This window comes from Carcharodon carcharias, chromosome 10 (assembly GCF_017639515.1).
Source record: "Carcharodon carcharias isolate sCarCar2 chromosome 10, sCarCar2.pri, whole genome shotgun sequence".
Lineage (NCBI taxonomy): Eukaryota > Metazoa > Chordata > Chondrichthyes > Lamniformes > Lamnidae > Carcharodon > Carcharodon carcharias.
Genome location: NC_054476.1, coordinates 98,830,443 through 98,842,928, shown reverse-complemented (window position 1 = coordinate 98,842,928; position 12,486 = coordinate 98,830,443). Strand labels below are relative to the sequence as shown.

The following is a 12,486-nucleotide window of genomic DNA, read 5'->3' as shown; positions in this document are numbered from 1 at the left end:
ACTCACTTCCGGGTATGTTTAATTCTCTATATAAACCATCTAAACCCCTTAATTATATTCCAGCCTGTAACTCACTCACGGGTTTCTGTTATTGTATATATAAACCACGCAAACCCCTCGAATAGATTCCAGTCTGCAACTCACTCCCAGGTATCTGTTATTCTATATATATAATCCACCCGAACCCCTCGATTAGGTTCCTGTCTGTAACACACTCACGGGTATCTGTTATTCTATATATAAACCACCCAAACCCCTCGATTCGATTCCAGTCTGAAACTCAATACTGGGTATGTATTATTCTCTATTTAAACCACCTGAACCCCTCGATTAGATTCCAGTCTGTTACTCAGTCACGGGTATCTGTTATTCTATATGTAAACCTCACGAACCCCTCGATTAGACACCAGTCTGTAACTCACTCACAGGTAACTGTTATTCTCTATATAAACCACCTGAACCCCTCGATTAGATTCCAGTCTGTAATTCAATCCCAGGCATCTGTTATTCTACATATAAATCGCCCGAACCCCTCGATTAGATTCCAGTCTGCAACTCACTGACGGATGTCTGTTATTCTATATATAAACCACCCAAACCCCTCGATTCGATTCCAGCCTGTAAGACGCTCCTCGGTATCAGTTATTCTGTACATAAACCACCCGAACCCCTCAATTAGAATCCAGTCTGTTACTCACTCCCGGGAATCTGTTATTCTATACATAAACCACATGAACCCCTCGATTATATTCCAGTCTGTAACTCACTCCCGGGTTTCTGTTATTGTATGTATAAACCACCCGAACACCTCGATTAGATTTCAGTCTGTAACTCACTCACAGGTATCTGTTATTCCACATGTAAACCACCCGAACCCCTCAATTAGATACCAGTCTGTAATTCACTCCTGGGTATCTGTTATTCTACGTATAATCCACTCGAACCTCTCAATTAGATTCCAGTCTGGGACTCAATCCTGGGTATGTGTTATTGTCTATTTAAACCACCCGAACCCCTCGATTAGCTTCCAGTCTGTAACACGCTCCTCGGTATCTGTTATTCTATTTATAAACCACCAGAACCCCTCGATTAGATTCCAGACTGTAATTCAATCCCAGGCATCTGTTACGCTATATATAAACTACCCGAACCCCTCGATTAGATTCCAGTCTGTAACTCATACACGGGTATCTGGTATTCTATATGTAAACCACCCGAAACCATTGATTAGATTCCAGACTGTAACTCACTCCCAGGTATCTGTTATTCTATATATAAACCACCCGAACCTCTCGATTAGATTCCAGACTGTAACTCACCTCCTGGTATCTGTTATTCTATATATAAACCTCCCGAGCCCCTCGATTAGATAGCAGACTCTAACTCACTTCCGGGTATGTTTAATTCTCTATATAAACCACCCAAACCCCTTGATTATATTCCAGCTTGTAACTCACTCACGGGTATCGGTTATTGTATATGTAAACCACCCGAACCCCTCGATTAGTTTCCAGACTGTAAAACGCTCCTCGGTATCTGTTATTCTGTATATATACCACCCGAACACCTCGATTAGATTCCGGTCTGTTACTCACTCACGGGTATCTGTTATTCTATATATAAACCTTCCAAACCCCTCGATTAGATTCCAGTCTGTAACTCACTCGCGGGTATCTGCTGTTCTATATATAAACTGCCCGAACGCCTTGATTAGATTCCAGTCTGTAACACGCTCCTCGGTATCTGTTATTCTATATATAAACCACCCGAACCCCTCGATTAGATTCCCGTCTGTTACTCACTCCCGAGTATCTGTTATTCTATATATGAACCACCTGAACCCCTCGATTAGATTCCCGTCTGCTACTCACTACCGAGTATCTGTTATCTATATATAAACCTCCCGAACGCCTCGATTAGATACCAGTCTGTAACTCACTCACGGGTAACTGTTATTCTCTATATAAACCATCCGAACTGCTCGATTAGATTCCAGTCTGTAACTCACTCCTCAGTATGTGTCATTCTATATATAAACCTAACGAACGACTCGATTAGATTCCAGTCTGTTACTCACTCCCGGGTTTCTGTTATTGTATATATAAACCACCTGAACACCTCGATTAGTTTTCAGTCTGTAACTCACTCACAGGTATCTGCTATTCCACATGTAAACCACCCGAACGCCTCGATTAGATTCTAGTCTGTTACTCACTCCCGGGTATCTGATATTCTATATATAAATCATCCGAACCCCTCGATTAGATTCCAGTTTGGGACGCAATCCTGGGTATGTGTTATTCTCCATTTAAACCACCGGAACCCCTCGATTAGCTTCCAGTCTGTAACACGCTCCTCGGTATCTGTTATTCTATATATAAACCACCCGAAACCCTCGATTAGTTTCCAGACTGTAAAACTCTCCTCGGTATCTGTTATTCTGTATAGAAACCACCCGAACCCCTCGATTAGATTCCAGTCTGTTACTCACTCACGGGTAACTGTTATTCTATATATAAACCTCACGAACCCCTCGATTAGATTCCAGTCTGTAACTCACTCGCGGTATCTGCTATTCTATATATAAACCACTCAAACCCCTTGATTAGATTCCAGACTGTAACTCACTCCCGAGTATCTGTTATTCTAAATATAAACCACCCGAACCCCTCGATTAGATTCCAGTCTGTAACACGCTACTCGGTATCTGTTATTCTATATATAAACCCCCCGAACGCCTCGAATATATTCCACTCTCTTACTCACTCCTGGGTATCTGTTATTCTATATATAAACCTCACGAAGCCCTCGATTAGATTCCAGTCTGTAACTCACTCACGGGTTTCTGTTATTGTATATATAAACCACCCGAACCACTCGATTAGTTTCCAACCTGTAACTCCCTCGCGGGTATCTGTTATTCTCTATATAAACCACCCGAATCCCTCGATTAGATTCCAGCCTATAATTCAAACCCAGGCATCTGTTATTCTATATTTAAACCACCCGAACCCCTCGATTAGATTCCAGACTGTAACTCACTCCCAGGTATCTGTTATTCTATATATAAACCACCCGAACCCCTCGATTAGATTCCAGTCTCTTACTCACTCCTGGGTATCTGTTATTCTATGTATAAACCTCCTGAACCCCTCGATTAGATACCAGTCTGTAACTCACTCATGGGTATCTGTTATTCTATATGTAAACCACCCAAACGCCTCGATTAGATTCCAGTCTCTTACTTTCTCCCGGGTATCTGTTATTCTATATATAAACCTCACGAAGCCTCGATTAGATTCCAGTCTGTAACTCACTCACGGGTTTCTGTTATTGTATATATAAACCACCCGAACCACTCGATTAGTTTCCAATCTGTAACTCATTCGCGGGTATCTGTTATTCTCTATATAAACCACCCGAATCCCTCGATTAGATTCCAGCCTGTAATTCAAACCCAGGCATCTGTTATTCTATATTTAAACCACCCGAACCCCTCGATTAGATTCCAGTCTGTAACTCACTCCCAGGTATCTGTTATTCTATATATAAACAACCCAAACCCCTCGATTAGATTCCAGTCTCTTACTCACTCCTGGGTATCTGTTATTCTATGTATAAACCTCCTGAACCCCTCGATTAGATACCAGTCTGTAACTCACTCACGGATATCTGTTATTCTATATGTAAACCACCCAAACGCCTCGATTAGATTCCAGTCTCTTACTCACTCCTGGGTATCTGTTATTCTATGTATAAACCTTCTGAACCCCTCGATTAGATTGCAGTCTGTAACTCACTCCCAGGTATCTGTTATTCTATATGTAAACCACCCGAACCCCCCCGATTAGATTCCAGTCTGTAACTCACTCCGGTGTATCCGTTATTCTATATATAAATCTCCCGATCCCCTCGATTAGATTCCAGACTGTAATTCTCTCATGGGTATCCGTTATTCTGTATATACACCACCCCAAACCCCTCGATTAGATTCCAATCTGTAACTCACTCACGGGTATCTGTTATTCTATATGTAAACCTCCCCGAACCTCTCGATTTGATACCAGTCTGTAACTCTCTCAGGGGTGTTAGTTATGCTATATATAAACCACCCGAACCCCTCGATTAGATTCCAAACTGTAACTCACTCCCGGTTATCTGTTGTTATATATATATAAACCTGCCTGAACCCCTCGATTAGATTCCAGTCTTTAACTCACTCCCGGGTATGTTTAATTCTCTATATAAACCTCCCTAATCCCTCAATTAGATTCCAGTCTGTCACCCACTCCCGGGTATCTGTTATTCTATATATAAACTCCCCAAACCCCTCGATTAGATTCCTGTCTGTAACTCACTCACGGGTATCTGTTATTCTTTCTATAAACCACCCGAACCCCTCGATTAGATTCCAGACTCTAACTCACTCTGGGGTATTAGTTATTCGGAATTCGTTAACTGAGTTTAAAACTCCAGTTGTGTCTGTGTGTCTCACAGTTTATCCATATTTGGAAGAAGTGTGTGTTCGTTTGGAGTGGACAGCTGCAATTTCTCAGGGATATTGAATCTGTTTGAAACCATCTTCAATGGCTGTGATCAGGGATGGACCTCCCAGTGAATGTTAGGATTTGAGAAAGTGAGTTGACTAATTAGCCCAGACTGCTGGTCACCTCCTGTACCACCCCCCCACTTCCTCTGTCCACTGCAGCCCTTTCCCCTTCCTCACCTTGAAAAGAGGGTTCAAGCTATTAATGGTCATTGTTTAGACCAGGAATAACTGCATGCCTCACTGCTGCATACATTGCTCACTCTCTTCCAGCCTATCCGGAAACATTCATCACTTCTCAGAACTGAACACGCATCCTGCAGTGACACAAAGCAGGAGTGTTGCTGATCCACATACAGACATTTCAGACAATCTACACGGAGAACAGTAGCTCCATCACCCAGATCAGCTGCCAAGATCCATCTTGCTGCACTTCATACACTGACTGAATGATGTAGCAGTGGGAGGAGGTCACTCGCTTCATCATGCTGGCTCTTTGAGACAGCTAGCTAATTAAGCACACTTGCCCTACCAAATGTTCCTCTTCAAGTATTTATCCAATTCCCTTTTGAATGTTATCATTGAATCTAGTTGCATCACTCAGACAGTGAATTCCATATCACAACATTGCTCTGCATCAAAATATTCTCATCTTCCTCATCTCACCTTTATTTCTTTTGCCAATCACTTTAAATCTGTCTGGTTAGCAACCCTATTGCTGTTGGAAGCAGCTCCTCCTATTATTCCTTCAGGGTCTTGAACCTTCTCTTCACCTTCTTTGTTGTGAGAATTGGAACACTAGCTGATGCAGACTCCAGCTAACCATGCTGAGGAATCTCCTCTCGACCCTCTTCAAGGCCTTGATATCCTTCCTGCATTGTGGTGCGCAGCTGAGGCCCAACTAGTGATTGTAAAGTTTCATGTTTTTGTACCCTATGCCTCCCCATTGACAAAGCCAAGGACCCGAGCTCTGGTTTTTAAAACCATTTCATTAACTTGTCCTGCCACCTTCAGACGTTAACGTACATACAATGCCAGGTCTCTCTCCCTGCACACCCTTTCAAATTGGATCATTCACTTAGATAGCCTCGAATCAGTGTTCCTATCTCGCAGTGCTCTGCATTAAATTTGATCTACAATGTGTCTGCCCATTTTAACAATCTGTTGATGGAGTCTGTTACTAACAGCGCCCACCCCGCTCACTGTTTGCAACATTTCCAATGTTCATGCCATCTGCAACTTTGAAACGATTCCCAGTGTACCCAAGTCCAGCTCATTAACATATAGCAGAAAGAGCAATGCTCCTAATTCTGCTCCCCGGAGAACTGGCCTCCAGCCTGAAAACACAATCATTCACCAATCCTCTCTGGCTCTGACCCCATTAGCCAGTCATGTGCACTCTAGCAGTGTCACCTTCATCTCACACGCTTCAATTCACTAACAGTCCAGTGTAACTCTATCAAAGTCCATATACACATCAATCAAAGCTCTCAGCAAATCTTTCTTTTATGAAATAACTATCACATTAGTCAGGCATGATTTGCCTTTAACATATCAATAAAGCTTGTCTTTGATAAAGAGACGTTTATCCAATTTTGTACAGTTTATCATCTCCAAAGATTTCTTGAGCACTGACAGTAGTTACTGCCTTAACCTCTCTTTTCTTTTTTTGAGCATGGGTATAACATTTGCAATGCCCCAATCTTTGGGAATCACCCCCTATAGGAGGAGGAGTGGAAGATTGTGGCCACAGTTTCCACCCTTCTTTCCCTCAGCAAAAAGAACCCAGAAATCGTGCACACTGATCACCTCCTCATGCAGTGTTGCTCCCATTCTCTAACAGTGTGTCTCCATATGTCAGAGTTACAGAGTAAAGCTCCCAGTACACCATCCCCAGTAAACACTCCCAGGGCAGGTACAGCATGGGGTTAGATACAGAGTAAAGCTCCCTCTAAACTGTCCCCATCAAACACTCCCAGGGCTGGTACAGCACGGGGTTAGATACAGAGTAAAGCTCCCAGTACACCATCTCCAGTAAACACTCCCAGGGCAGGTACAGCACGGGGTTAGATACAGAGTAAAGCTCCCTCTACACTGTCCCCATCAAACACTCCCAGGACAGGTACAGCATGGGGTTAGATACAGAGTAAAGCTCCCTCTACACTGTCCCCATCAAACACTCCCAGGGCTGGTACAGCACGGGGTTAGATACAGAGTAAAGCTCCCAGTACACCATCCCCAGTAAACACTCCCAGGGCAGGTACAGCACAGGGTTAGATACAGAGTAAAGCTCCCTCTACACTGTCCCCATCAAACACTCCCAGGACAGGTACAGCACAGGGTTAGATACAGAGTAAAGCTCCCTCTACACTGTCCCCATCAAACACTCTCAGGGCTGGTACAGCACAGGGTTAGATGCGGAGTAAAATTCCCTCTACCTAGATGAGAAAGTAAGTTGCAATGAAGAAATAAGAAATTTACAAATGGATATGGACAGGTTAGTTGAATGGGCCAAAATTTGGCAGATGGAGTGTAACTTGGATAAGTGTGAGGTTATCCATTTTGGTTGGAAGAATAAACAGGCGACTTATTACTTAAATGGAGAGAAACTTCAGAATGCTTCAGTGCAGAGGGATCTGGGTGTCCTTGTGCATGAAATCGCTGAAAGCTAGTATGCAGGTATAGCCGGTAATAAGGAAGGCACATGGAATTTTGGCATTTATTGCTAAAGGAATAGAGTATAAAAATAGGGAAGTGTTGTTGCAACTGTACAAGGCATTGGTGAGACTGCACCTGGAGAACTGTGCACAGTTTTGGTCCCCTTACTTGAGGAAGGATGTAGTTGCATTGGAGGTGGTTCAGAGGCGGTTCACTAGATTGATTCCAGAGATGTGGGGCTTGTCTTATGAGGAGAGATTGAGCAGTTTAGGCCTATACTCGCTAGAGTTTAGAAGGATGAGAGGAGATCTAATTGAGGTATATAAGATGCTAAAGGCAATAGACAAAGTAGACATGGAGAGAATGTTTCCCCCTGTGAGGCATTCTAGAACGAGAGGCCATAGTTTTAGGCTAAGTGGTGGTAGATTTAAATCAGAGATGAGGAGAAATTACTTTTCTCAAAGGGTCATGTGAATCTGTGGAATTCACTACCTCAGAGTGCAGTGGATGCCGGGACGCTGAATAAATTTAAGGAGGAGATAGACAGATTTTTAATTAGTAACGGGTTGAAAGGTTAAGGGGAGAGGCCGGGAAATTGAATTTGAGGCTGAAATGAGATCAGCCATGATTGTATTGAATGGCGGGGCAGGCTCGAGGGGCTGAATTGCCTACTCCTGCTCCTAGTTCTTATGTTCATTTGTACACTGTCCCCGTCAAACACAGATTAGGTCAGTATTGAACCCAAATCCCATCATTCTCTGTATGAAGAACATCTTTCTTGTTTCCTTGGCCATTAGATTAAACTCCGCTCCATTCACATTGTTCTCTCAATTATACGTCAGCACTGACCTGGCTCTTTGACCTTGAGCTCAAATTTGACCTTTGAACTTCCTGCGATGACTGCATAGACACCGTTGTCAAGGGTAGAGACAGAGTGAATGGTCAGAGTGTGCCTGGTCCCGTCTGAGGTGATGCTCCATCGCTCGCTGGGAACCATGTCAACACCATCCCACTGCCACCTCACCTTCACCACCCCCTTCTCTGTCTCGGCTGTGAACGTGGCATTGCTGCCTGTGTTCAGCACTGCACTGCGTGGTTTCTTGGTGAAGGAGGAACCTGGAGATGGGACACAATGTGATTCTCACTGTTTCAGAAAAGCACTCAGTCCATCTGCAGCCTGCAAACTTACCGCTCAGTCCTATCAGTCCTGCCAGCTTTTTGGACTAAGTGGGTGATCCGTTAAAGGATGGCACCCCTTTCATCTATTGCCCCACTCATTCACATGCATTCATTTACACAGGCTGACTTTTATGCAGCCTGCACTGAGACCACTACCCCCCACCCCCGACTTTGGGTTGCTGCATGCTATAGAGGGACATTGCGCATCAGCGTCCTCATGCTCCCCAACCCTGCAAACACTGAACCCACCCTCACACACACACACAGCCCCCATAGACACCCCCACCCACACACAGCCCCCATAGACACACCCCCCACACACAGCCCCCATAGACACCCCCCTCACACACACACAGCCCCCATAGACACCCGCCTCACACACACACAGCCCCCATAGACACCCCCCTCACACACACGCACACAGCCCACATAGACACCCCCCTCACACACACACAGCCCCCATAGACACCCCCCTCACACACACACAGCCCCCATAGACACCCCCCTCACACACACACACAGCCCCCATAGACACCCCCCTCACACACACACAGCCCCCATAGACACCCCCCTCACACACACACAGCCCCCATAGACACCCCCCTCACACACACACAGCCCCCATAGACACCCCCCTCACACACACACACAGCCCCCATAGACACCCCCACACACACACACAGCCCCCATAGACACTCCCCTCACACACACACACAGCCCCCATAGACACCCCCCTCACACACACACAGCCCCCATAGACACCCCCCCCGACACACACACACAGCCCCCATAGACAACCCCCCCGACACACACACACAGCCCCCATAGACACCCCCACACACACACAGCCGCCATAGACACCCCCCTCACACACACGCACACAGCCCACATAGACACCCTCCTCACACACACACAGCCCCCATAGACACCCCCCTCACACACACACACAGCCCACATAGACACCCCCCTCACACACACACAGCCCCCATAGACACTCCCCTCACACACACACACACAGCCCACATAGACAGCCCCCTCACACACACAGCCCACATAGACACCCCCCTCACACACACACAGCCCCCATAGACACCCCCCTCACACACACACAGCCCCCATAGACACCCCCCCGACACACACACACAGCCCCCATAGACACCCCCCCGACACACACACACAGCCGCCATAGACACCACCCTCACACACACAAAGCCCCCCATAGACACCCCCCTCACACACACACAGCCCCCATAGACACCCCCCCGACACAAACACACAGCCCCCATAGACACCCCCCTCACACACACACACAGCCCCCATAGACATCCCCGCACACACACACAGCCCCCATAGACACCCCCCCGACACAAACACACAGCCCCCATAGACACCCCCCTCACACAAACACACAGCCCCCATAGACACCCCCCTCACACACACACAGCCCCCATAGACACCCTCCTCACACACACACACAGCCCCCATAGACACCCCCCCCCACACACAGCCCCCATAGACAGCCCCCTCACACACACACAGCCCCATAGACACCCCCCTCACACACACACAGCCCCCATAGACACCCCCCTCACACACACACAGCCCCCATAGATACCCCCCTCACACACACACAGTCCCATAGACAACCCGCCCACACACACACAGCCCCCGTAGACACCCCCCTCACACACACACACACAGCCCCCGTAGACACCCCTCTCACACACACACAGCCCCCGTAGACACCACCCTCACACACACACACACAGCCCCCGTAGACACCCCTCTCACACACACACAGCCCCCGTAGACACCCCTCTCACACACACACACAGCCCCGATAGACACCACCCTCACACACACACACACAGCCCCCGTAGACACCCCTCTCACACACACACAGCCCCCGTAGACACCCCTCTCACACACACACAGCCCCCGTAGACACCACCCTCACACACACACACACAGCCCCCGTAGACACCCCTCTCACACACACACAGCCCCCGTAGACACCCCCCTCACACACACACACAGCCCCGATAGACACCCACCCCCACACACACACAGCCCCCATAGACACCACCCCCCACACACACACAGCCCCCATAGATACCCCCCCCAGACACACTCACAGCCCCCATAGACACCCCCTCCAGACACATACACACAGTCCCCATAGACACCCCCCCCCAGACACACACAGCCCCCATAGACACCACCCCGCCCCACACACACAGCCCCCATAGACACCCCCCCCACACACACACACACAGCCCCCATAGACCATAGACACCGCCCCCCCGCACACACACTACACACAGCACCCGTGGACACACCCAAGATAGACACCCCCCCCACACACACACAGCCCCGATAGACACCCCCCACACACACACAGCCCCCATAGACACCCCGCCCACACACACACAGCCCCCATAGATACCCCCCTCACACACACACAGTCCCATAGACAACCCGCCCACACACACACAGCCCCCGTAGACACTCCCCCGACACACACACACAGCCCCCGTAGACACCCCTCTCACACACACACACACAGCCCCCGTAGACACCCCTCTCACACACACACAGCCCCCGTAGACACCCCCCTCACACACACACACACAGCCCCCGTAGACACCCCCCTCACACACACACAGCCCCCGTAGACACCCCCCTCACACACACACACAGCCCCGATAGACACCCACCCCCACACACACACACAGCCCCCATAGACACCACCCCCCACACACACACAGCCTCCATAGATACCCCCCCCAGACACACTCACAGCCCCCATAGACACCCCCTCCAGACACATACACACAGTCCCCATAGACAACCCCCCCAGACACACACAGCCCCCATAGACACCCCCCCCAGACACACTCACAGCCCCCATAGACACCACCCCCCACACACACACAGCCCCCGTAGACACTCCCCCCGACAGACACACACAGCCCCCGTAGACACCCCCTCACACACACACAGCCCCCGTAGACACCCCCCTCACACACACACACACAGCCCCCGTAGACACCCCCCTCACACACACACAGCCCCCGTAGACACCCCCCTCACACACACACACAGCCCCGATAGACACCCACCCCCACACACACACAGCCCCCATAGACACCACCCCCCACACACACACAGCCTCCATAGATACCCCCCCCAGACACACTCACAGCCCCCATAGACACCCCCTCCAGACACATACACACAGTACCCATAGACACCCCCCCCAGACACACACAGCCCCCATAGACACCCCCCCCAGACACACTCACAGCCCCCATAGACACCACCCCCCACACACACACAGCCCCCATAGACACCACCCCCCACACACACACAGCCCCCATAGATACCCCCCCCAGACACACTCACAGCCCCCATAGACACCCCCTCCAGACACATACACACAGTCCCCATAGACACCCCCCCCAGACACACACAGCCCCCATAGACACCACCCCGCCCCACACACACAGCCCCCATAGACACCCCCCCCACACACACACACACAGCCCCCATAGACCATAGACACCGCCCCCCCGCACACACACTACACACAGCACCCGTGGACACACCCAAGATAGACACCCCCCCCACACACACACAGCCCCGATAGACACCCCCCCCACACACACAGCCCCCATAGACACCCCGCCCACACACACACAGCCCCCATAGATACCCCCCTCACACACACACAGTCCCATAGACAACCCGCCCACACACACACAGCCCCCGTAGACACACCCCCGACACACACACACAGCCCCCGTAGACACCCCTCTCACACACACACACACAGCCCCCGTAGACACCCCTCTCACACACACACAGCCCCCGTAGACACCCCCCTCACACACACACACACAGCCCCCGTAGACACCCCCCTCACACACACACAGCCCCCGTAGACACCCCCCTCACACACACACACAGCCCCGATAGACACCCACCCCCACACACACACAGCCCCCGTAGACACCCCTCTCACACACACACAGCCCCCGTAGACACCCCCCTCACACACACACACACAGCCCCCGTAGACACCCCCTCACACACACACAGCC

At 49.4% G+C, this 12,486-nt stretch overlaps 1 protein-coding gene across 3 annotated transcripts in view; it reads right to left on the bottom strand.

Annotated features, from left to right (window-relative positions):
* mybpc3 (myosin binding protein C3) overlaps positions 1-12,486 on the bottom strand; it is a 1,308,988-nt gene that overhangs the window by 1,214,662 nt on the left and 81,840 nt on the right. For all 3 annotated transcript variants that reach the window (XM_041197987.1, XM_041197986.1, XM_041197988.1), the window contains exon 2: positions 8,054-8,320. In XM_041197987.1, the coding sequence (XP_041053921.1) occupies positions 8,054-8,320 (267 nt within the window). The remainder of the gene's footprint in view (positions 1-8,053; positions 8,321-12,486) is intronic.